Source organism: Penicillium canescens (genome assembly GCF_028828765.1).
Source record: "Penicillium canescens strain IBT 15451 chromosome Unknown utg000006l_segment0_segment0, whole genome shotgun sequence".
Taxonomy (NCBI): Eukaryota; Fungi; Ascomycota; class Eurotiomycetes; order Eurotiales; family Aspergillaceae; genus Penicillium; species Penicillium canescens.
Genome location: NW_026703968.1, coordinates 2,155,615 through 2,180,548, shown reverse-complemented (window position 1 = coordinate 2,180,548; position 24,934 = coordinate 2,155,615). Strand labels below are relative to the sequence as shown.

Here is a 24,934-nt window from a genome sequence, read left to right as displayed (position 1 = left end):
AAAAAAAAGATTAAAATTTTTCATTGTCCTGCGCTAGCGCCGCATTTGGACTAGTGCTGTTGTTCACGGCACCCCGATTGGCTGAGATCGAGCTTGTGCCCGAATCCGTCCATTTTCATTGGCTGAACCTGTTGTCAGGCATATTTGGGCTTATATTTTCTATTATCGGCCGATGTCTATGGAAGTATAGAAGTAAGAAGTATAGCATTGTCTTGAACTGGTCGACTTTGTAGTTGTACATCTACAAGGCCCCATCTTAGCATGGACGCTCAGCCCCGTCTAGACCCTTATACTCAAATAGCCTTGTCAGTTGAGGCGTCTGGCGTCGCACCGTTCGCCACTCATGATCGGGTGGCGCAGTCTCATATCAGGAATCCAATGAAGAACTTTAAGATTTTTCGAGAAGACGTTCATATTTTTAGACGTTGTTTTGTGATTGTCCGGATTTGTCCGGCTAAATCCAGACTTTCTCCTCCGGATGGCTTAATCACCTTAGATACGGAGACAGTGTCCGGAGAGCTGAGTAGACATGTCAGCCAGGACATAAGATCTGCAGGTCATCTCCGAGTGCCTGATTCACGTGTATAATCAGGGGTATTAACCAAGTGAAAAATACCTAAATGTAGGCTACATCCATACTAGGGTTCCCAATATGAAACGGGCTACTTTGGACCGCATTTCTTCACCGCTTGGTCTTATCGCTTATCGCGGGCAAAATTTATATCTATGTAGTCCGGCTGTCGTACACCTACTTTGCGCAGCCTGTCACTACATCTGATTCGAAAGTCAGATCATGATGACTGCACAGCCATGTTGTACATGTCGAACTAACACCCGACTCCTGGGGCCTTGCTGAACGGGTGTTATCGTGACCTTATCCCCCGCGAAAAGTACCGGGTGGCAAAAAAAAAAAAAAAGAAGGGGGAAAAAAAGAGAAAAAAAAATTCAATAAATCCAATCAAAACCCAAAAGCTAAAAAAGCGTGGGAGATCGGTAAGCCACGGGAGTACAGAACGAATCCTTACTTTTCCCTTCAGCATTGTTCCGTTTAACGATTGCCGACTCACCCGCAGCGAATCATTAGATCTTGAGCCCGGAATAACTTCCCCTTTTTCTACACTACCCAGTGTCTTTCGATTCTATTCATAATTTTCAATAGTAGCGTTGAAACGCCACCGTTTACCATTCTTATTTACCCTACGTCGGGTCGAGGTCATCACTTTCACTTAGGTACATCTGCACCTCCCCGTCTCTACAGTTAGACAGTGGATCCGATCCGCATAGCACAAAGGCCCCAGTTGTTTATTTAATGGGGAAAGAAGGGATAGGGGCGAATTTTGCCCCCCTTCCTTAGCGTTAGTCTTACCTAGGGTTAGTCTTGATCTTGGTCTTGGTGTTTAGCCTTGCAGGACTATGGCCGCATACAATGTCTCCACCCCCGACTTACTATATTATCTTCGAGTCCGGGGTAGATGGGGCAAGGAGTAAGGGGAATAACTCTATTATCTTTCAATCTTTGATCCTGTTACAGTAGATCCCAATATCGCAAATCTACTGTTTAATCACTTCCTTTTTCTGCCTTGCTCGTATTGTGTCCTAGTGTGGCTTTGCCCCCTTTTCCTTTCAAGACCCCTGTCTCACGTTTACTATATTCAGCCCCTTTTTATTACATATTTTTGCTGGGAATGCGCTTTGGCCTTTGGTCTGTTTGTCTGATATATACTATGCAGATTACAGTACGGAGTAACCTATCGACATGTAGCCATGAACATGTAGCGAGCCCCCTAAGTGCTGATCTCAAGATGATGAGCCTATCATCTTCGAGAGGGATAATTACTGAACCTGGAAAAGGGGTAAGACGAAGCAACCTATCGGAGGGTCGGTCTTATGTTGATGCTGTGTGGCTGGACAGGTTCATGCGATGTGGAAAGGGGTTCTGTGTTCTGTGTGATGGAGGTACGTACCTACAGTGTATGTACGTACGTCACTACCCCTGGCGAGGTAGATTGGAACAAGATGATATTATTGCCGCGGATATTCTATTCACATGTTACATACTACGCAAATGAAGATCCATAGCCTATGTATAAATCCGCCTGCATGAGTATAAAGAGGAAGGTAACATGTATAGGTAAGGGTAATTTAATTAGTATGTGATGCACAGCTCTATAGACCAGGAAACAAAACACATACAAAAACCACGAATCGGAAAAACCTGCCCCATCCCATCCCATCCCATCCTCGCAGCAGACCCATATTTTATGTCCAAGATCGTGGTCGAACAAAAAAGCAAAGACACAAAAAAGACACAAGAGTATATACACAGGATTCCTGTGACCCAGAAACGAAGCCTAAGCGGAAAATCTGGGTTGCAAGCGTCAAGTAGTATCAGAGAGGATAAAAGAGTTTAGTTCAGTTCAGGGTAAGATGAACATGAATGCTGACAGGAACGAGGGATCACGACGTCTGTACAAAGGTACAAAGAGAAATAAAACAACAAAGACAAGAAAAACGCTCGAACTCCAGACCCAAATGCGCGGTGCAACTTGCAACTCCGAGGCAAAACAAACAAGGCGGATTAAAAATGGACTGGACTCATGGCTTTTTCTTAATGTGACTGCTTCCTGATTCCGAGGGAAGCTCGTCGCCATCGATGATGCGCCAGAGACGGCGCGGGGAGAAGTTGTTGCCGAATAGGTAGATACCGACGAACCAGGCTGCGAGGAGGTTGGCGAGGTGGTGGAGGAGGTAGGCGTAGGAGACGCCGTAGATTGCCGAGTAGATGGCGATGGCGAAGAAGATCATGGAGGTGATGTGTCGGAACCTGTAGAGGTGTTAATTCGAATTATATGATATAGGCAGTGATGGTACATACCTGGTTGTGATACGCGGAATCATAGCGCCGCTAGTCATGGTCTCTACGAGGATAAGGAAGGGCATGATGGAGAGGACGTTGTGGTGGGATGAAAAGGGCATGAACCAGTGCACGACGAGGTTGTGCGCCCAGACCAGGAGAACCAACACGTTGATAGGAAGGATCCACAGCATCAAGATCAAGATCGAGTGTGCATAGTTACCGAAGTTGAGGTGCGAGGTGGATCTGGTTTCCTTGGCATGCCACTGTGCCCGCACACATGTCGCCAGCTGCACAATACAGGCAACCATGTAGGCAAACTGGTACGGGATAACAGTCGAGACAAGGACCAGGAGGATGGCAGTGTGGACGATGCGTCGTCGAGGCGTTGGGGTATTGAATATCGGCAGGTTGCCGCGGTCTTCACGCCGGATATAGCCTGATTTACTATGCAGAACCCCGTACACCCACGAGAAGATGTTGACGAGGGCAAGGGCGAGGTAGTTGACGAGCACGCAGACTCCAACACTGATAAGACCAAAGACTGGGACCAGGAACCAGAAGAAAGCGTCTTGGGATCCCAGCAAGAGATCGTTCTTGGTGAAGTCGACTGGAGTCTCGGTAGAATTCGTCCGCCAGTGAAGAGTCTCGTCAGTCTGGGGTAAGGCTTTCGTGGTGGCCAAGGAGGTAGCCAACAGCGACATGGCCACCAGTAAGAGTGGGAAAGAAGATCGCAGAGCACGGTCAAGACCATCGGTAAAGGGGATAAAGTAGCCAGACTCATCATAGATCTGGAACTGCTTGCGAAGAACGAGAGCAACGACAAGCAGTGGGAACGCAGCGAAGATGGTTCGATAGCGCATAACCAATTCACCAAGACTACTGGTGAGGTCAACTTGAAGAGAGATATCGACTGTTGATTCGGAGCTTGGGTCCGTCCACAGATGGAAAGACACGCCTCCAAGAGCAGCATGCTCGCGAATCGCTGGCGGCATGTATGGTGCCATACCATGCAGGTTTACGTTGACCTCGTTGACATTAACAAAAAACTTCGACTCATGAGGGTCGGAGACAGACTGCCGAAGCAACGGAGCAAACAACTCCTCTTTCTGTGGGTGCCGGGTAATCTTCAATTTGTAGTCAAGCAGACTGGAATGTAGCGCGGGTATCTTGACCTCTGTGAGCATGGGCCGGTTCGCGGGTAGCCGCATCTTCAGACCAGCACTCAGCAAGCCGCCCAAGCCCACCTTAGCCCGAATCATCGCATCAGAGCTATCCGAGAACTCGGCGACAAGGAATCCCGAAGTCGGAACGTTAGCCTTATCCACGACAGCTACAAATTGATGTTCCGCAAGACCCTCCAAGTCATACTGGAGGTATGAGAACGGCGAGACACGGTCATAGGCATGTTTTGATGAGAGGGTTGAAGCAGGCAGGTAAATGCTGTCCTCGGCCGCGCTCTTGCAAGCCAAACGGGTCGAGCCCACCGTGCCACCAGAGAAATCCAAATTCAATGGGAAGTTGGTTGAACGACCATTGGACAGCGGGAAGACGCTGCAGAATAGAACCTCGATGTTTCCACTCTTTTCGAGTGTCTGGTCCGTGAGCAGTGTGAACTTCTTACCGGAGACTCCCTGAGGAGGAATCGGCAAAAGACGCACATCCGGACCATGTTGCAGGCCCAACTCGCGCAGGATCAGTCTTTGACCCTGGGCGAGAATGGTGTTTGCATTATCTTCAAGTGTCAGAAGGGTGTTTGCTTCCTTCTGTGGTAGAGTCCGCTCCGCTACCGGCTCCAATCCAGTCAAATACCACTTCTTCAGAACACGCATGCGCTCCGCTCGCGGTTTCGTTTGTGTAGGGCGTCGGGCATCGACAATCTCAAATAGAGATTTGATGATTGCTTTGCGGAACTGGTCACACCAAGTGATCGACAGGTGATCCATCCCAATCCAGACATTCGGGATCGAAGACGTGAAGACGGTGAATCCGTGTGTCTCGGGCACGAGGGAAGAGATACTGGCGTAGTCGGAGGAAACTACCGTATCACGCGCACCACCAGCGATAGAGATAAGAGTGACGTGCCACAGGGGGTTGTTATTAGCCCATGTCTGCGCATAGGCGTCGCGCCAGTAGTCGTTGATTTGTTTGTAGGTGTGGACAATATCGGAGTCAAAGGAGACAGGTGGTTTTGCATGTGGCGCGGACATGGTGATGATCGTGTTAACCGAATTGGCCTGGTAGTTGGCCATAGTCAGAGCAGTTCGAGCCACGATTCCACCCATGGAGTGACCGATTAGAACGACAGCACTCGGATCTGGCAAGCCAGGATCTCGGCGCGTTCGTCGCGGGTCGTGGTAAAGTGATAGAATGTAAGATATCGCCTCGTTCACGTATTCCGCCTGATCCAACAGAGTCTGTCCATGGAACGCCGCCATATCCTCGTTGAAGTCCACCATGAAGAAATCCAAGCTCCGCGTTCCGGCCGCATGTCTGCTCTCATCGTGTCGAACCACATCGTAGTAATGGCGCGAGGCCTCGGCGGCCAGAGACCGGACCTGTCGGTAGCTGCCGGCGTTACCGGGAAGGAAAAGAACGGGGACGCCAGTCAACTAGAAAGGAGTCAGCCCAGGTCAATCGCATGTCACAAATCCAGATCACCATACCCCGATGTTATCCGGAGTGTAAGGATCCACGCCTTCCTCCCGGTACACGAATAGGTTGTATTTGCTCGCAAAGCGGGTATGTTCCGTATCAAACTCCAACATGCGAATAAAGGTCGGACTCATCATCGGCACACCGCAACCATCACCGCCGACGTGCCGATCGGTGAAAGAATGGACAATGGAGATCAAAATCGCCACAGCGACGCAGGTCGTAAACGCCGTCAGGATCGAGCAGGACCACGGACTGCGCAGACGGGACTGTCGCGAGCGACGACCTTCGGGGAGGATGTCTCCATCGGGAGCCGAGGGGAGCCCAATGGCATGGTCTTGGTATCGTTGGAAGGTTGGGAGGACGGGGTGCGCCACATGCTCGAATTCCGGGAGCGCGGTGTCGCGCTGCCGTCGCGACGGAGGTCAAAGCTGGTGCCGCGCCGGGCTATCTGGGATCGCGATTTCTCGTCAAGGGCGTTGGAGCCATGGTCGTCTGGGGTTCGGGAGACCGAGGAATCTTCGTCCTCGACAGGGGAGCCCGACGAGCGTCTGTGCATTGGAGGAGGCGGAGCCGGCTCATCCAGCACTCACAGGCACAGGGACCGGGTTTCTTGGCGCAGGGGGTCAAGCCTCGCACACAAACCCTCAGGCGAGTAAGGATAGAGGATGGGGAGGGAAAGGGAAGGGGTGGAATGCGAGGGAAGACGGATAATGGAAGGGCGGTTGGTGGTTTCTCTGGGCCTTGGCATAGAGAAAAGTCCCTGAGTCCCTTATTATTGTGGGTACGCAAGGAAGTGGGATAGTGTAGTAGTGTACTGTAGCAGTCGGGGTAGGGTCTTTAGAGAAATGAAGTTCTAGGGTCTGCTTTTTCTTTTGGACGCAATTGGCATTGCAGGCTTGGCATGAGACATGCATCTACTTTACAGAGCTTGAATAGAGAGCAAGCCCCATGTTTTCAATTTTTAGACTAAATGCCTATGGTATATAATCTTCAATGATCAGCAAATGCGTACGTGGATATTGGACAAAGTCAAGGAATTTGCGGGCACAGCAGGCAACCGTGTATCGTAGCTTAACAGTTCCTGCAGGACGCGTATGTCCCTAAGTCACACCGAAGACATGCATATCTATGCTGAATCTGAGCTGCTAAAGGTCTGGAAGGGCCAACCAGGTTTGATTAGCTCTAGTTATGTCTCAGTCTGATTCGCACTACGGTAACACTGACCACCGACAGGTAAGCAATACACTGGCATCTCTGTGTTAACATTTCACCTTTTTACCTATGAAGCATTTTCTCATCCTCCTAATTGCACTCGCAATATAAACTCTCCTGATCCTCCATGACTCCATAATCAGGAGAAATTGCGTGACGAGACCCTGTACTCCATATGCACACGGGTAACTAACTTAACCTAACTCAGCGGGTATCTACAGCTAAACCTATGAAGTCATGCCATACCTAATTCTATTATTATCACGCATCTACAGTATATCTTAGTCGCCTGTAATTCTAATCCCTGTCCAACTCACGTAAGACAAGTGCGGGGTTTTGATGCTATAAAGAGCCTGCAGTCCGACCTGGTTTCCTCTGGCCTAGACACACCTCCACAATTGGCACTTTGACACTAATACACTTTAATTCACAGTAGCAGGTGGGTACTTTTCATATATTGTTGTCATTTATTTCGAATGAAGATACCTTTCAACCCAAGGACTAGCTCGGTGGGCTAGAGTGAGCGAGTACAATTAAGCAGATTCTGATTCTAGTGTTTCGAATAGTGTGTTGTCGAGGCATATATAGAGAGCCAGGCTAACTAGTCTTCTACATTTCCAGATTATATATATATATATATATATATATATATTTTTTTTTTTTTTTTTTTTTTTTTTTTTAATATATATATTCTATTCTGGAGCTATGAGAGCGAGCAGCGAACTAAGACGAATGGCCGGACACGATCCGCGACATACAGGTATAGGTATAGCCACGAACAAAAGATATCCAAGACAAACATTCCAATCACATAATCCCAGGGAAAATTTCAGAAATCATATGGATCAAGCACAATAATACTGTGAAATCTACTCCACAGTCTCTACCCTCCCCTTCTCCTCATCGGGATCCCCCTTCCTATCCATCCCCCGATGAGCAGCAACAACCTGCAAATCAGCATCATGCTCAGCATCAAAGTTCCTCCCCAATCTCTCAGGCCCAACAAATGTAATAAGAATAACATAAGCGAAAACACACCCCATAAAAATACAAATCACCTTGCCGTACTCATAGCGATGCTTCGTCTCCTCAGTAGGCGGCAAGGGGAACCGCTCACCAATAGTCGATTCAATGGTCGAACTAGCCGACGAAACAAGATTTCCAAGCTGGTAAGCCGTTCCAACAGCGAACGTGCGGATCGGGCCAGGAGACAATTCCATTAGATGGATGGGGATTACACCCCAGGCGCCTTGGACCATGAATTGCTCAAAGTAGGCGGCGGCAATAACGTTCTTGTTTGTGACGAATGTGTAGGGGTACAGCAAGGCGCCGCCGACGATGGAGATGACAATGATTGAGAAGCGGCGGCCGAAGATTTGACTCGCCCAGCCGCAGAGTGTGCCGCCTGTGAGGGCGCCTAGGTTTGCCACGACTTGGGTGACTGTGACTGCGTTTTTGGAGAAGTTGAATTGGTTCTCTAGCATTGTCGGGTAGAGATCCTGGGAGCCGTGGGACTGGATAGTAGGGTGATATGTTAGCAATGATACATGTGACCGCAAGTTGTAGCTGTAGCGTGGGTGTGTGACATACCATAAAGTTGAATCCAGCCATCAGCAATACCAGATAAATAAGAAGAAGCCAATGACGCTTCAGCGCAACCTTGCCCTCCGACAAGAACGAAGCAGCAACGCCACCGCGCATCTCCTCGCGTGTCTCCTGTCTTCGCCGGAAAGTCTCCGTCTCACCCAAGAACAAACGGAAGATGATAATAAGAACAGGCGGACAAGCCGCAAACCAATAAAGCGGACGCCATCCGTGCGGGGTCGTATCAACGAGCGCGCGAGCAAAAGCCGTGGCGAGCAGGTATCCAAAAGCATAACCCTGCTGCAGCAGACCGGAGATAATACCACGCGCCTCGGCGGGACAGTCCTCGAGCGCGGTGGCAGCTGCATTACCATACAGACCTCCCATGGCGATACCGAAGAGGGCGCGACAGGCCAGGAATTGTTTGTAGGTTTGGCAGAAGCCGGCGCCTAGCTCGAGGACGACAAAGAGCAGTTGGTTAACGATGAAGGGCCATTTGCGGCCCCAGCGGTCTGAAGCGATTCCGAAGATTATGGCGCCGACGGAGCGGAGCATTAGGACTAGAGTTATTCCCCATGTTATGTCGGTGATGGATTTGTCGAAGGTTTTGGCGAGCTGGGAGGTTGTCAGAGAGACGGTGAAGAAGTCGAAGGAGTCCCATGACCAGCCGCAGAATGCGACCTGTGATAGATGGTTAGTTTGATTTGTGTTCAGCCTTACGGGGGATCGGCGTACCAAGAAATTTAGCCACTGTTGCCGGTTTAGGAGGGTTAGGGCCTTGAACGGGTTTGGCGCGGGGTTCATCGGTGGTTTCAGTGAGGTCAAGCGCGTCGCGATGTATTTGCTGACGCTCATGTTCTCCTCCACGTCTGGCGACGCGATTGCATGTTGGGGCTTGGCATCGGTCTCCATGGCTGCTACTGGTGTGAACCTCAGGGTGTAGCAGTAGAGAGAAAGAAGGGGGGGAAAATCCTGAACTTATGCAAGGTTCCAACGGTAGGGAAAAGAAGGAGATCTTATACAAACGCGGGGGACAGCATTCTAAATACCAGGACCGACTCTGGGGCCCCGAGTCAAAAAGCAAAAAGTAAAAAGCAAAAGCCAAAATCCAAATGGCCACCATTCGCCTCAGGTCAGCCTGGAAACCTGGGGGAATGGATCCCAACGCGCCGATCCCTTCTCTACAGAGACCTCCTAGATAGCCTCCGTAACGCCTCTCAGCCAATCCAGAGAGTCTGGCCAATTTGGGTTCAGCAGATGCAAGGCACTATATCGGAACAAAGACATCCCTAGCTCTGCTGATTGGGTTCTACCGCCGTTACCTTTGGAGGCTTCCTCTGCCGGATTCGGGGAGATATGGAGAAACTCGGGCAAACTACGCTAGAGTGTAGCGTTAGGGCTTATACTGAATTCTTTCGGATAAGATACACAGTCTGACATCAAACCCCGGCCAAGACATACTCCGGATTTCTGCCCAGACCGGGGTTGTGGAGAAGGACAATCTTATGACCCACCTAGTAAACAACCCGACTTCCCACCCTCGGTATATAGGCTGATTTTCTGCGCATACCTGGGCACAGAAATATCCATGGATGTCCCCGCAGAATCTGGATATTCCACGTGGAGGAACCACAAGATGCTTCAAACCGGGAAGACACATTTAACCTTTCTCCCGTCCAAAGTCGAAGCTTAGCGCTGCTTCTCCCAAGTAAGACTTGGAACAGGCTTCGGTGGCTTGGGGGCATCCTCCGATGATGCCCGACAGTGGTCACAGTCAGGTGAACACCCACGGTAGAGCATAAGCCGACTATTCCTAAGTCCGTACGGAACTCAGTTTTATTAGCCGGCATCATGTATGTGGCATGGGACGTCCGAGACCCCGCAATTCCCCGTCACTGAACTAGAGCGGTTAACTGGCTACCTACCAAGGGTAGAATCCGCCTTCCCTTGGCATCCCTATACTTTCCCCTCAAAACCTACAGTATTCTTGGCTGCAGCTGCCGCCAATGCCAATACTTGCCATGCGATTGGCAAAAGCTTCTTGTAACCACGCTCGGACGGCTACCATCTATGCCATTTTGGCCATCCTTTGCTTTGCGTGCATTTTGCTATTGGTGCTCATACTGTGGTCCCCATATCGCTCAGCGGAGACTTGCTCAAGTTAGCGTGGCACGGGGAATTTCGATCTTCATGTAGCACTCTGAGCCATGTACCTAGGTGTCCAAGGATATCGTGGCCCTTTTCTAGATTGGGCATGTTAAGTCTATTCATGGGAGTAACGTTACAATGTATCTAGGTGCCCAGATGCGTGTCCCACCTCCAACTAGAGAAAAGAAGAGGGGATTTCTTCGCTTTCCATTTATCATGACCTGAAGGCGATCCCGATGCGAGGAAACTTGCCTACAACAAATAACACCACGGTTGGATACGTGCGCCCCTAGCCACTGAAGCTGAAAAGTTTATTCCAATTCGGCCCGGTCGGCCTCTAGCGTGGGGGGTGCCATGACTGTCCCGGCATCTCAGCCGTTGTATCAACGACACCAGCCCTTCATAATTAAATTGGGCATAACAGACCGCGATAAGATTCAGAACATGACCCAAGGCAAGTCTTACATGTTTACGGGAGACCTAATAAAATCAAGCAGAATGACGAGGTTATATCGTGTGTTTGCTCCCCTCCTTTCTGGTAGCCATTCAATAAGTAAATACTATGTAGCAACTCTTTCCGAGGTGCCCTCCTGCAAGATCCCAAATGTATAGATTGCATAACATCAGTTTTGATAAGATCTCCCGTGTTCTTGTCGCCAATTATTATAGGCCTAGCAACCGCAGTACATAATAAATTAGACTAGGCTGACCTAGCACGCATCGGACCAATGCCTTCTGTCACCGGTCTTACCATTGCCCTCCAGTTTGCTGTCTCTCGTGTTGCATAGCTAGGATACAGTCTCACCTAGGGCTTCCAGTCTTAGCAGCTCTAGTTTTTCATCGCCTCTATTACTACATATTCTCCTCCCCTTTCATAGAAGAATAGATTATCCTTCTCTATTTTAGTTCTCATCGCCTATCTTAATACCCCTAAAGTAAGACGTGGACGACATGGCTAAGACTGATTGAATAGTGCTTCCCTCCCTCTATGTATCGGTTTCTGCACGCGTCGAACGTGCCCGCTAACGGACTTGATAACTGAGGATTAGGAAGGCAATGTAATAGTGTTGGAAGCGTTCTATTTTAAAGTCAAGGGGAGAGAGGGGGGAGGAGAGAGGGAAAAAGAAAGGGTGTTACGTCGTCATATCACCGAAGCAAGCAACTAATAGTGATGTCGCGATCATTGTCAATTAAAAGGTACTGCGAAGTATATAGAGTGTCGGGGCTTAAATATCCTCGTGTTGGTCGAGGTCCCCATTATCCATGCGCAGGTGTTCAAGAAGTCTGCGTTGACAGAGAACATGCTATTTATGAAGGGTGCAGGCTTTTGTATCCTAGTTTGAAGCCCCTTGAACCGTAGCTAGCGGGCCTAAACTTGAAGAAAGATGCAGCTTGAAAGTGAGTGTTTTCATTCATAGTAAATCTAGTATATCGGAGTTGCCTCCTATGATTATCACTGTATCAAAGAATACCTTTGCTTCATAGACTCTATAAATATCTTGACCGTTCCGAAATGCATCTCGGTTCCTTGCAGCAAGAGTGCGGGGCAACAGTGGGCAACGGTCTTGGCCCTAAGTGGCCTATCTAGTCGTAGTTGTATGCCTACAATAATTTAGATCAAAGCACAGGCAATGCCACAATGTAGGTTCCAGCTGAAGAAGGTAAGCCTCAGGACGAGGAGGCTGTGCAGCCGGTCTGAGGGACGTGAGGCGGTGCTCATCCGCTCAGCCCCGCGGATCCCCTGATGCCGTGAGCATATTTATTGTCCCGCCTCAACACTTCCTTCCTTGTTCTCACTCTCCTATATACTCTCTCCATCACTGTCCTCATCCTCACCCTCGACCAACCGCATACACTAATCCCACAATGTCGCATTACGGAGGTCCCCCGCAAAACCAATACGGCGGCAGTGGTCAATATTACGACCAACATGGCCAAGGTTACTACCCCGCGCAACAAGGCCATCCCCAGCCGCAACAAGGCTACTATCCACCAGAGGTAATTCAACCCCAATCCGTCAACCCGCCATGAGACCCGCACAGAACTTCCTCACCTTTCGTATCTCGTAATTGTACCAAGAACACCGCTGACAAGTGAGCAGGGCCAACCCGCTTACGGCCAACAGGGTCACCCTCCCCCATATGACCAGCAGTACCAACAGGGTCACGGTCAGGGTCAATACCCGGGCGGTCCGGGATACGGCCAGCCTCCCCAGGACCGTGGCCACTCGCCCTATCCGCCTCAGCAGCAGCATTACCAGCAGGGTGGTGAGAGTGCCTCTTACTACGGTGGTGCGCCGCCTCAACAACAGCAGGGACACCCTGGGGCACCCGGAGCTGAGGGTGAGAGGGGCCTCGGATCGACGTTGATGGGTGGTGCTGCTGGTGGGTTTATGGGTCATAAGTTGGGCCATGGTGCGCTTGGTACCGCGGGCGGTGCTGTTTTGGGTGCTGTTGGAGCCAACCTCGTGAATAATAAGCTGTGAGTTGAGTTTTGTTTCTGTTGGGTGTGGTGATTGATGGCTGACTTCTTTTTTCTTTGGCATAGTGGCAAGGATAAGAAACACAAGAAAGAGAAGAAACATAAGAAGGATAAGAAGCATAAGCGCAAGGGGTCTAGTTCGAGCTCGAGCTCGTCTAGTGATAGCGATTAGGTTGTGTAACCATGTGTGATGGTTGGCAACTGACATGCTCTCTTTTTCTACTTTGATACCATGCGTTCTTCTGTATTTGTTGCTGTGACTTGATTTCATGCCTTGGCTATCTTTGGAGATAGCTGGGTGACCTCACGCGTTATGTTTATCCTAATGCCTTTGTGTATTCATAGTGAAATGGCAGTTGTGCATTGCCGAATTTTTGAAGGAATTCTCATGGTAATGTAGCAATCTAGGTTGCCCAATTGGGGTTGAGACCCGCTTGATTGGTGAGATAGTGTACATGTGTATTATAATATTGCTCGTTAATATGTTATTGCGGCTGCTGTTGCTCATCCCGCGGAGGTCTCTTCGCCGTCCCCCGAGGTGGCTGCGGTGGCTCTTTGAAGAAAGCCTCTGAGTCGATACTACTATCCAGACTATAGGACAGCGTGGGGACCATCTTTGGCGTATCCCACTCAAAACGCCACTTTTGGGACGTTTCATTCCAATACGGCCGAGGCACAAGCGCAGAAATACGTCTCCATTGCCGACGCATAAATCTGGCTGTGATGACATGTGGCCGACCATTGGCAAAGTCGGCAAAGGTATTTTCCTTCTCAGGACCCTTGACCAGCAACTTCAAGATTTCGCTTTCAGGTCTGGCGTCGGTCTCGGGTTTCACTCCCTTTCTCCGCTTGACAGGTTCCCAGGGTATTGTTCCCGAGACCAACCCATCAAGCGTGCGGAGATCATTCTCCGGTAACGGCGGCAGCAGGCTGCTCAACGTGGCGAAATACCACTTTCTTCGAATGTTCATTTTTCGAGACTGGGCCAGTTCCTTGCCCCAAATATTTTCTTTGGGAATTGGCGGAGATATAGCCTTGATCACAGGCCTAACTCGGACTGATGCAATCACTGGGTTCCTCGTATGGGAGAGTGCCAGGCTCCTCACGATAGATGGAGGTTGCCAACCTTCACCGAACTTGGTAGGTTGGCAGATGAGCTCTTTGGCTGATTGGGTGTCATTTGGGATTTCAGTTTCGGGCTTTAGAAATTCTGCCAGCATTTCATGTCGCCGTTTTCCTGTGCGACCGTATGATAGCAAGAGTACTTTCTCGAGGGGTCGCGAGTAGCCTTCATTTGCACGCCGTAGAACTGAAAGAGCATTTCGTGCCGCATGTACCATCTGAGGACCAGCCTTGTTGGAGCGACGGGAAGATACTGCACGGTATCTGGAGAGGATATGTTCTCGCATGTAGTTCCGGGCGACGGGATCAGGTAGGTAGGTACATTCGCGCAGCGTAGCGCGTAGTAAATGGCGCCATTGCTGTGGTGTTGAAAGATTGGCCAGCCAATGTGAAGGTTGTGGCCTGGCCATATTGATCTCAGAGTCGAGGGAAAAGTGCCCGACCCGAAACGGAGAAACGCGAAAACCTTGGCGTCCCGTGTCACGGGAACTCCGACGCGCCCTTTTCGTTCTCCTCACCCCGCGACTTGCCTTGCATTGAGCCTATCTTGATCTCGATCGGTTTCGATTTTTTGACACATTCTTCTTGCCTTGGGGCCTTGAATGGTATTTTGGTTTGGCGGTTTCCCTCCAGAGGGTTAGCCACGCGCCTATTTTCCGCGTCATTCCAACCGGCATTCGGTATCTCTGGTATCTCTCCCCTTGCTAACCATTCATTGGTATCCTTGCTGACATTTCTGGGGAAAAGACCAGCATGTCCTACTCACAGGGCAGTACAGGGTCGGCGAATGGAATGGCCTACAACATTTTGAATGCTTCGCAATCCCTCTCTTCCACCCCTCGCGCAACTCCTCCGCCTCCTAAGGGTTCTCAGATGTCCTCTTTTGGTTACGCGAACGGACTACCGAGAAACAGCTTTAATGGATATGATGGCTCCAACGACTATGGGTCGGTAATGTCATACCAGGAGGAGTACAAGCCACAGATTTATCGAGTTCGTGGCCTTCCACATCCCCACCAAACATTCCACTGACTAGCCTCGAACAGGCGGTTTATTCCAACGTCGCCGTCTATGAAATGGAAGTGAATGGAGTTGCTGTGATGAAGCGTCGGTCCGATTCCTGGTTGAACGCAACACAGATTTTGAAAGTTGCCGGTATCGTGAAAGCACGTCGAACGAAAACACTCGAGAAAGAAATTGCCGCTGGTGAACACGAGAAAGTGCAAGGTGGTTACGGAAAATACCAGGGAACGTGGGTTAATTACCAACGCGGTGTCGACCTGTGTAGAGAGTATCACGTTGAAGAATCACTCCGGCCGTTGCTGGAGTATGACATGAGCCCTGACGGCTCTGGACAACCCGCTCAAGGCACCATAGATACACCCACCAAAGAACAAGCAATGGCTGCGCAACGCAAGCGTCTTTACAATGGCGCAGAAAATCGCAGCACGTCACAGCCGCAGCAAGGAACTTTCTTCCAGAATATTTCGCGAACCGCTGCCACCGCAGTCAACGCCCTCAGCAAAGCCCGCTTCGACTCGCCCAGTTCCAATAGCCGTCGGCCCAGCGTGATTCGAAAGCCCTCACAGCAGATGAGCAGCCAGGAATCCGGGCTTCCATTCAGCAGCCAGCAGAGCATGTACAGCATGTCCGACAGTGGATTTGGCAGTCTGCAGAATCGGTACCAAACCCAAGACGATCATGACGACCTCGCAGAACCCCCGCGCAAACGTATGCGCTCTGCATCTCACCACGCTCCACCTATCGGTCTACCTCGTGACCCATCCAACCTGTCCATGCACGAACCTACCCCCACAGAACCTAACGACTCCTTTTACCAAGACATGGATCTTCCACCTCCCCCCATGGACGATGGTTCCAAACGCGGAATCGAGTCCCTGGCCCCTGCTTCTACTCCAGAGAGATTCCAAAAGATGAAGCTCATCATGACATTGTTCCTCGACAAACGGACCAAAGATTTCACCAACCACCCAGCTTTGGTGCAGTTAACTGGCGATGACCTTGAAATTCCTCTTGATGAGTACCGAAACAATGCCCTTCACTGGGCTGCTATGCTTGCCCGCATGCCACTCCTCAATGCCCTTATCGCTAAAGGTGTCAGCATCTCGCGAGTGAACGGTGCAGGAGAGACGGCTTTGCAAAAGTCGGTGGGGACTCGCAACAACTTAGATTATCGAAGCTTCCCTCGCTTGCTTCAAGTACTTGCTCCAACCATTGACATGGTCGATTACAGTGGGCGTACCATCCTGCATCATATTGCGGTTATGGCTGCTACTGGTGGTGGCGGACACGTCTCCGCAAAGCACTACTTAGAAGCCCTTCTTGAGTTTATTGTACGACACGGGGGCATTGTTCCAACTTCGAATGGAGATGCAGCAAATGGGACTCATGGCAGTGATGTCATTTCACTAGGGCGGTTCATCTCTGAGATTGTCAATCTCCGTGATGATCAAGGCGACACGGCTCTCAATCTAGCGGGACGTGCGCGCTCGGTCCTTGTTCCACAACTTCTAGAAGTTGGTGCCGATCCTCATATTCCTAACCACACTGGTCTTCGTCCGGCAGATTATGGTGTTGGTGTCGATATGGTCGATGGAAACTCTCAGTCTCAACAAGCGGGCAACCGTAACGACACATTTATCGACCAATTGGCGAAGTCAAAGAAGGAGATTCTTGATGGTATGTTTTCCCCTTTGATTATATTTGTTTCTTCTAACGACAGATCTAGCGGCAATGTCTCAAATCAGCTCAATTGTCGAGGAGACACTCGGTGGCATTGACCGAGACCTGGCCTCTAGCTTGACACAAAAGCAAGAGAGCTTCGACCACTGGCACACAAAGATCCGCGAGTCTGCCAAAGCTCGGCAAATCGAGCAAAAACAATATGATGAACTCAGACGCAAGAGTTCCGAGCGTGTGGAGCTCGACCGGCGTATCAAGAATCTAGAAAGATCTTCAGAGGGCTTGTTGGTTACTGTGAAGAACACACCAGGACTAGACCCTAACAGGACAGTCGTGGTGGGTGATGCCGACCTGGATTCTGGCATCGACGTCAACACATTTGATGCATTGTTCACCGAAGACTTTGACCCAGCCTCTGGCTTCTCAGAGCAACAAATTGCCTTCTTATCCGCTATACCAAGCACAGATGCCCTCAGACGTCAAGCTCAATGCTACAAAGAGTTTAACAGCGGGATACTGGCCGAAGTGGACGGCCTCAAGGCAAAGAACGCAGTTCTCGGTCAAAACTACCGTAGGATGGTGATGGCATGCACAGGCTGGACAGCAGAACAAGTAGACGAAGCAGCAGAAGGACTCACGCAATGCGTGAAGGAACTGAACGATAATCCCGTTCCGGAAGACGAGGCGATTGAGATCTTGATGCGGGATCGTGGGCAGGACTGGTAACGCAATACGTGGAAGTCTGATACCTTTTGAGCGTTTGGGCGACTTGGCTTGGCTTAGGCGTTGATGCTTTGTACGATAAAATACCCTGGTGGCATACGTTCATGCCCGTTGGCACATATCTTGTTATTGAAGCGAGGAATACATGGTATCCCTGTACACGTCGTTTGGTTCACGTATCGTACAACTGTCTCCGTACAGGCTAAAATGTGGTGAGATTAGCCGGCTCGTGATACTTCTGGGCTTGGTGGGCTTGGCTTGGCTTTCTGCGTGTCACCTACCAAGATGGCTTCGGGGGCATTTAGCCCTGTACCCCCGCGTTTGCCAAGGTGCTTTGATGGAGCTTGCGGATAAATTGCCAGCTGGACTGGGTGTTTATAAATAGTTATGGGCATCATGTAGGACACTACATTTTTGCTACTTGTCTCTCTACGCAGGCATCTCCAACGACTAATATATCTACCAATCTACAATATGACAACCGGATTTCTACGTGTCAAAGGCGACACGATCGTCAACGACAATGGAGAGGGAGTAGTCCTACGAGGAGCTGCTCTGGGAGGATGGATGAAGTGAACACTCTTACCCTATACGAGCCTTCCCGTCTGGGATTGAACTAACAGTGTCCATTCAAGCATGGAGAACTTCATTACAGGCTTCCCAGGCCACGAAGCCCAGCACCGCGCCGCAATGCTCCGAGCCCTAGGACCAGAGAAATACGAATTCTTCTTCGACAAATGGCTCGAATATTTCTTCACCGAGGCAGACGCCCAGTTCTTTGCCGGGCTAGGACTAAACTGTCTCCGACTTCCATTCAACTATCGTCATTTCGAAGATGATATGAACCCGCGCTCATTGAAGGAATCAGGGTTCAAGCACTTGGATCGAGTAGTGAACCTGGTCAGTCTTGACATCTATGCAAACCACCAACAATATTCAATCTGTGAACTAACTATGACTTTCGTCCATCTGATATAGTGCGCAGAACAAGGCATCTATACCATCCTAGATATGCACGCCGTCCCAGGCGGCCAGAATCCAGACTGGCATTCCGATAATCCAACCGGCTATGCCGCTTTCTGGGATTATAAGGATCATCAAGACCGAACTGTCTGGCTTTGGGAACAGATTGCCGCTCGATATAGGGATAACCCTTGGGTTGCTGGGTATAATCCGCTGAATGAGCCCTGTGACCCTGAGCATGTTCGATTGCCTGCTTTCTATGCGCGTATTGAGAAGGCCATTCGAGCGATTGATGGAAATCATATCCTTTGGTTGGATGGTAATACGTTTGCGATGGAGTGGAAGGGTTTTGATTCGGTTTTGCCGAATTGTGTTTATGCCATGCATGATTATTCGGTAAGTTGGAAATTCTCTGCTTGTTCTTGTCAATGTGGACATAGTCTGATGCCATTGTTAAGTCCATGGGGTTCCCTACTGGTGACCGTTACAAAGGAACAGCCGATCAGAAGGCCTACCTCGAGCGGTCATACCAGCGCAAAGCACAATTTATGACCGAGAAAAAGACACCAGTCTGGAATGGAGAATTCGGACCCGTCTACGCAGACCAAACCATTGACGTTGACGCCGAAATCGTCAACCAAGAGCGATATGATCTCCTCGGTGATCAGCTGCGCATCTACGACAAGTACAACATTAGCTGGTCAATCTGGCTATACAAGGACATCGGGCTGCAAGGCATGATCTACACCAATCCAGAAAGCAGATGGAACAAGACCCTCAAGCCATTCCTCGATAAGAAGAGGGATTTCTGGCTTGATAAATGGGGCCGACGACCTGCTCCTGCTCCTGAGGCTGCTTTGAGGCCTTTGGTTGATTGGATTGATAGTGTTAGTCCTACGGCTAAGGATACTTATCCTACCTCGTGGAACACTGAAATGCATGTTATGCGTAATGTGTTCAATACCTTTTTGGCGGCTTCTTTTGTGGATGAGTTTGCCGCGCTGTTTCGGGGAATGAGTGAGAAGGATCTAGAAGAGTTGGCTTGGAGTTTCCACTTTGACGTTTGTGTTCAGCGCGAGGGATTAAATCGTATTCTGAGGGATCATGCACATGCGTCTGGTTAGATGGATGAGCTATGGCTTGATTGGGAGTGATATAATAGTGTTTGGATCTTATAAATCGCAGTGAAGTGCAGTGTAATGAGGGCATTGTGATTTCTAAGTAGGGCGTGGCAACACCACGTGTTCCTGGAAATAGGCCTGAGGCGCCAACACCCACGCACCTTATGCGCACACTATCGATAAGCAGAAAAATCGAAAAAGATCGCGGGGTTGCGAACATTCTTGACTTCACAGAGATTTGACAATGGCTGAATCTCTTGCATACCCGTCTACCTTGAATGGTATCTTTGACGGCGCCTCCCATCTCAAGGACCGGCTCGATCCCATTCGATTGACGTCCGACAACATCGTTCCAATCTTCAGCCTGCCCCTCTCCCAAAAGGTCCTGGGCCACGATGCCTCGAACGAGTCCATTGCGCAGGTCGCACAAGGCGAAACATCCTATACCGCCTTTGTCGCAGAGCAGGCACGCGCCGCAATTCAGTCAAGTGACGACCTGACCACCGAACAAAAGCAGTCCCAGATGCTGCACCTCGGACTCGCGGCCTTGTTTAGCTTCCTGCAGTCCAATGTCACTGGACCTCCCCTCGAATTCAACTCGGCCGAAGTCTCGCTGCCATCGTCCCTGCGAAGCGAAACCACAACCCTCAGAACTGTCCGGGCAAAGATTATCCGCGACTTGACTGTGGATGGAGAGGCAGCATACAAGCTCACACCCAACCCGGAATTGTTTGCTATCGCCAAGGCCCTCTTGAGCGATGCTTTCACTGAGGGTCCGCTTGTGGCCAGGACAGCACGCATGCGCGTCAACTTCTTGCATCAGAAGATGCTGTCCGAGGTCACGAGCACCCTGCAGGATGCTATCTACAATGACGTCGAAGAGTTGAACAAGGCTGAGCTGAACGCAGACGAGAGAGGACGGTTCCTGCTGGAAAGGGCCATCATTCATACACACCACGGCTTTGACGTGAAGGCTCGGGCAGATATCGACGAAGCCGCCAAGGTGCGGCAGTTCGAGTTTGCACTGACCGGTAAGCTGGGTAAGCGGACGAAGTTCCAAAATCGCGATATCAGTCAGCTTGTTGTGTTGGCTAAGAGTGCCGATGAGGCCTCATTATCCTCGAAGCCCTCCGGCCCCAAGAATGTGGATCTAAATGATGATACGCTACTTGAGGCTATTTCTTTCACAGACTCAAAGCCCAATGAGCAAGACAAGGCAATTCAGGGCAAGCTGTCGGCCAGCTTGGAGGCCGTTGACGCCAACAACCAGCCCATGCTTAACCCTGTAGACTCTGCTCTTCTTTTGGCCCTTGCCTCGGCCATCACTAACACCGCACCTGAGAACGGCCTCACCCGCGAGGAAACACACCCCTACGCTACTCGTGTTCTCGATGGTGGCAGCTCTAACTGGCAGATCTACACACAAGGCCTTCTGGTCCGTAGTCGGGTAGAGGGCTACCGTTCTCGTACCGTTGAGCGTGCTGTTCTGCAAATGCAGGCACTTGTGGACCAGGTTATTGCCGACACTGCTACTTCTGACGCAGCCGCTCAGCAAGAATCAGGTGAACCTACGACCTTCTTGCCACGTCCTGAGCAATCCGAATCTGCCCCAGCCGCTGATCGTCTCGAACACATCTGGATTCTCAACTTCTCAACAAGGTGGAACCTCGAGGCTGAGCTGGCCAAGCGCTGGGTTGACCTCGGTGGTCTGCGTACTGCCCTCGAGATCTACGAGAGACTGCACATGTGGGCTGAGGCCGCACTCTGCTATGCCGCAACTGAGCGTGAAGGCAAGGCAAAGAGCATCATCCGCCGCCAGCTGTACCAGCCCACCGGACCAGATGAGGATGACGAAAATGAGCTGTTCGATGGACCAGAGCGGTCACCATTGCCGGCAGATGCTCCCCGTCTGCTCTGTATTCTGGGAGATATCGACAAGGACGAAACCTTGTATGAGCGTGCTTGGGAGGTTTCCGGGCAGCGATACGCCCGTGCCCAGCGCTCTCTGGCTCGCCACTACCTCACCCTCACACCACCCGAACTAGAAAAGGCCGAGGAAGCCTACAAGAAGAGTCTACACGTCAATCGCCTTAACCACGGAGCATGGTTCGCTCTCGGCTGTGTCCAACTCGAGCAACAAAAATGGGAAGAAGCCACCGACACCTTCACCCGCACCGTCAAAATCGACGACACAGATGGCGAAGCCTGGTCTAACCTTGCAGCCGCCATGCTGCGCTCATCAGCCCCCGAGTCATCAGGCCCAGAGGTCGTAGTCGACGAGGCCAGCGGCGAAATCACAACCCAAGAAAATGAGCCCCACAGACGCAAGCGCGAGGCCCTCGCCGCCCTACAACGCGCAGCGCAACTCAAAAACACCGATGCCCGCATTTGGGACAACGTTTTAACCGTCGCAGCCTCCATCCCACCTCCATCAACACCCTTCCGCGACCTGGTCACTGCCCAAAGACGGATCATTGAGCTCGTCAGCGCAAAGAAGGGCGAGAAGTGCGTCGATCTCCCTATCCTGGCTATGCTGGTCGAATTCTTGACCACAGCATTCGAATACGAGCGCCTTCTCATCCGCTCCGAGGATCCCTCCGAGGTTCCCATTGTTCGTACGGGTACAATCCCCGGCCAGATCATCACCCTGATTGACCAAAACATCGTTCCACTCATCACTCACTCCTCAGCCCTGTGGCTACTCGTCGCTCGCGTCGAGATCTGGCGTGAACGTCCCTTCGCCGCATTCGAAGCCCACGAAAAGGCCTGGCGCGCTACTGTTGCTGCTAACGCACAGGGTGCCTTCCAAATGGGTGATGAGAAGCCCTGGCTGGAAGTTGTGCGTGCTACCGAGAGACTTATCCGAGACGGATATGCCAAGTATGGCCCCATGGACCGTGAAGATCAAACCGTTGAGGGAAATGCCGAAGCCGAGCTCGTCGCTCGCGATTGGCGGTTCAAGTCTCGCAGTGCCGTGCGCGGAATCATGGGCAAGGGCAAGGACTTCTGGGAAGACAGCGAAGGCTGGGCTCGTCTGAAGGAGTTGCAGTCTGAAGTTACGGGTAACTAAGTACATGAAAAACGGATACTGTTATGAACCATAGAGATTATGAATTGCTATTTGCATTTTGATATTCATTTGGTTCGATTTTGTTGATTTAGCAACATGAAGCTATGCATGCCAATTTACCTTGTTCTCGATTTACTGTAGGCATGTAACTTATCGTATGTATCACTTTGCTTCCAGCTTTCTTTTCACCATCCCGCAGAAACTCTCGAATAGGACACTGTCTGTCCCCTGGGTCCACCGTACCAATGCTTGTACCTCTTCGTTTTCAGGCTTCTGGCGTCTGAGTAACCGTAGGTACACGCGTACTCCCAGCTGGACTCGTGCTGGTACCTCTTTCAATCTGCCTTCGCCTTCCTGGCCAGCGAGTTTCATCTTCCGGCGTGCTTGTCGAGACCATACATTCTCAGCGGCGAGACCAGTCCCCGCCGAGGTATTTTGATCCCAGCTCCAGAACCAGGGCAGGGAATCAAATTCGCTGTTTAAGGTAGCGCTAGCTGTGTCAATAGATGTACCGGGTGCCAAAGTGAACGCGTAATCAGCAGGGAAGGGAAGCAGATGCTTCGGGAATCCAGGTATTCCTCGCGCAACGGTCTATCGAACAGTTAGGCACGAGAACATATCAAAAATCTCGATGAAGATTGCATAAAACATACCATAATAGGCCGTTTATTCCCCCACGACCAAGCCAGAGCCCACCGCTTCGTCTTGCTCCCCTGCACAAACTCGGTGACGGCATAATTGTGATTATCGTGCTGCATCAGCATCTCAACAAGAACGGAGACACTACTGAGTTTGCCGAGCATGGATGTATACCACTGGATACGGTCACGCAAAACGAGACTCTCGTCGATCATGCGTTTCACGAAAGCTACTTCTCCACCGCGGGTGACCATTTCCACCTCGGCGCCGGTACATGCCTGAAAAAACCATTAGTACATGTATGTGTTTTGCTTTGTTTTTGGCATGACAAATATTTGGTGAAATATTATACTTACCGAAAATGGAGGCCGTGCCTTTTGCTCGGCGGATTGAATCAGTTCATCACGCGAGGTATAGAAGGGGGGATTGCACATGGTAAAGTCGAGACTGATTGGTAGCCAATGTTAGATCAGATAGATTCTAGCAGGGACTAGTTTCGGGAGAGACGCACGTTTCATGGCCAAGCTTGTTTAGCGGGAAGAGCGGTCCCTCAGCGTCAGTATTGATAACCCGGATTCGGTGCTCGAGGTTGTTCAATTGGACGTTGTGCTGAGAGCTGCATATGTTATTGGAGTCGATATCTACCGGGTCAATCAGTATCGTTTCAAGTAAACGTGACTGGCGAACATACCCGTTGCAACAAACTTCCAACCGGGCCGGGTTGTGCAGCCAAGCAGTGGGTAAATACTGATACACCCGGTCCCACTGTGATTGATAAGTTGTGATTTTCAGGCGGGTGGAGCGGGAGAAACATACATATCAAGACCGACGACTTCTCGGTTGGAGTCATATCCAGATTTGAGTTCTCCAGTGGTGGAGTCCAGAAGGTCCTGAAGCCAGAGAATGTAATTAAGTCTGTTGTTTGTGTTAGTCGTGTACAGGGAGGTATCTTGGTATCAACCCTGCGTGGACATACCTATTTGGTACCTGCAAGCGAAGTCAGCGCATGTGCATGAGATCGTCGCTGTTTAATATATATGCATACCGGTGGACATAGTCGATCTTCAGGAATCTCCACTTTCAAATGAAAGTCCTGCTCCAGGAGGGTAGTAGTGAGCTGCCTGCATGATGTTAGTTATCCACTGGGGCAAGGATTCCAGGCATTAAATGACTCGGAGTTACCGGACAGCGGCTGGGTCGCTGAAGTCTAATTGAGATTTTGGTTTCAAACTTGATATCCCGTTAGTGAGGGTGCATTTTGCGTAGTGATTGAGCACAGGCCAGTTCACGTACTACTTGGCGAAGTCGCGCGACTGCAGCGCTAAGGCTGCGAAATCAACGTCGTTTCTGTAGAGATTTCGTGCATTTTCCATTTTGCGCGTTGGTTTCACTTTGAAGATCCGCTCATTGTACTTTTGAGATATTTGACGAAACGTTGTTGTTGGTTACGACGGGGAATACGAACGGTGTGAAGTTAGGTTGATGGCGTCATGTGACTATGAGAACCCTTGAATTCACGACAATGTAAGAATCGTCTTCTATATACAGCCCAGAAATAAAATAATTAATCGCCAAAAGGGTGTATCGCTGAGAATTGAAACCATATATGCACTGTTTTTGCACTGAGAAGCCCAAATCGTCAAGTCGTTATAGGCG

The 24,934-nt window shown here is 50.4% G+C and overlaps 9 protein-coding genes across 9 annotated transcripts; 4 read left to right on the top strand and 5 right to left on the bottom strand.

Moving 5' to 3' along the window:
* Positions 1-2,219: 2,219 nt before the first annotated feature.
* N7446_009794 (GPI inositol-deacylase) lies at positions 2,220-5,646 on the bottom strand (the record flags this gene model as incomplete). Its single annotated transcript, XM_058518539.1, has 3 exons — positions 2,220-2,824; positions 2,876-5,466; positions 5,521-5,646. 3 exons carry the CDS (start codon positions 5,644-5,646, stop codon positions 2,596-2,598), a joined length of 2,946 nt encoding a protein of 981 aa, XP_058369327.1. The 3' UTR covers positions 2,220-2,595.
* Positions 5,647-5,741: 95 nt separating this feature from the next.
* Positions 5,742-6,068, bottom strand: N7446_009793 (uncharacterized protein; the record flags this gene model as incomplete). Its single annotated transcript, XM_058518538.1, has 1 exon — positions 5,742-6,068. One exon carries the CDS (start codon positions 6,066-6,068, stop codon positions 5,742-5,744), a length of 327 nt encoding a protein of 108 aa, XP_058369326.1.
* A 1,525-nt stretch (positions 6,069-7,593) lies between these two features.
* N7446_009792 (sugar transporter family protein) lies at positions 7,594-9,220 on the bottom strand (the record flags this gene model as incomplete). Its single annotated transcript, XM_058518537.1, has 3 exons — positions 7,594-8,238; positions 8,315-8,989; positions 9,044-9,220. 3 exons carry the CDS (start codon positions 9,218-9,220, stop codon positions 7,594-7,596), a joined length of 1,497 nt encoding a protein of 498 aa, XP_058369325.1.
* Positions 9,221-12,322: 3,102 nt separating this feature from the next.
* On the top strand, positions 12,323-13,109 carry N7446_009791 (putative glutamine-serine rich protein MS8; the record flags this gene model as incomplete). Its single annotated transcript, XM_058518536.1, has 3 exons — positions 12,323-12,454; positions 12,558-12,937; positions 13,004-13,109. The coding sequence occupies 3 exons, from the start codon at positions 12,323-12,325 to the stop codon at positions 13,107-13,109; spliced, it is 618 nt and encodes a 205-aa protein (XP_058369324.1).
* A 313-nt stretch (positions 13,110-13,422) lies between these two features.
* On the bottom strand, positions 13,423-14,469 carry N7446_009790 (uncharacterized protein; the record flags this gene model as incomplete). Its single annotated transcript, XM_058518535.1, has 1 exon — positions 13,423-14,469. The coding sequence occupies one exon, from the start codon at positions 14,467-14,469 to the stop codon at positions 13,423-13,425; it is 1,047 nt and encodes a 348-aa protein (XP_058369323.1).
* Positions 14,470-14,812: 343 nt separating this feature from the next.
* Positions 14,813-17,488, top strand: N7446_009789 (putative APSES transcription factor (MbpA); the record flags this gene model as incomplete). The annotated part of the gene is made up of 3 exons (XM_058518534.1): positions 14,813-15,052; positions 15,106-16,759; positions 16,809-17,488. The coding sequence occupies 3 exons, from the start codon at positions 14,813-14,815 to the stop codon at positions 17,486-17,488; spliced, it is 2,574 nt and encodes an 857-aa protein (XP_058369322.1).
* Positions 17,489-17,959: 471 nt separating this feature from the next.
* Positions 17,960-19,572, top strand: N7446_009788 (glycoside hydrolase family 5 protein; the record flags this gene model as incomplete). Its single annotated transcript, XM_058518533.1, has 4 exons — positions 17,960-18,057; positions 18,121-18,385; positions 18,464-18,844; positions 18,889-19,572. 4 exons carry the CDS (start codon positions 17,960-17,962, stop codon positions 19,570-19,572), a joined length of 1,428 nt encoding a protein of 475 aa, XP_058369321.1.
* A 241-nt stretch (positions 19,573-19,813) lies between these two features.
* On the top strand, positions 19,814-22,639 carry N7446_009787 (uncharacterized protein; the record flags this gene model as incomplete). Its single annotated transcript, XM_058518532.1, has 1 exon — positions 19,814-22,639. One exon carries the CDS (start codon positions 19,814-19,816, stop codon positions 22,637-22,639), a length of 2,826 nt encoding a protein of 941 aa, XP_058369320.1.
* A 162-nt stretch (positions 22,640-22,801) lies between these two features.
* On the bottom strand, positions 22,802-24,651 carry N7446_009786 (DUF890 domain protein; the record flags this gene model as incomplete). Its single annotated transcript, XM_058518531.1, has 10 exons — positions 22,802-23,230; positions 23,293-23,556; positions 23,635-23,725; positions 23,790-23,919; positions 23,970-24,043; positions 24,095-24,193; positions 24,255-24,265; positions 24,324-24,399; positions 24,461-24,508; positions 24,572-24,651. 10 exons carry the CDS (start codon positions 24,649-24,651, stop codon positions 22,802-22,804), a joined length of 1,302 nt encoding a protein of 433 aa, XP_058369319.1.
* Between the last annotated feature and the right edge of the window lie 283 nt (positions 24,652-24,934).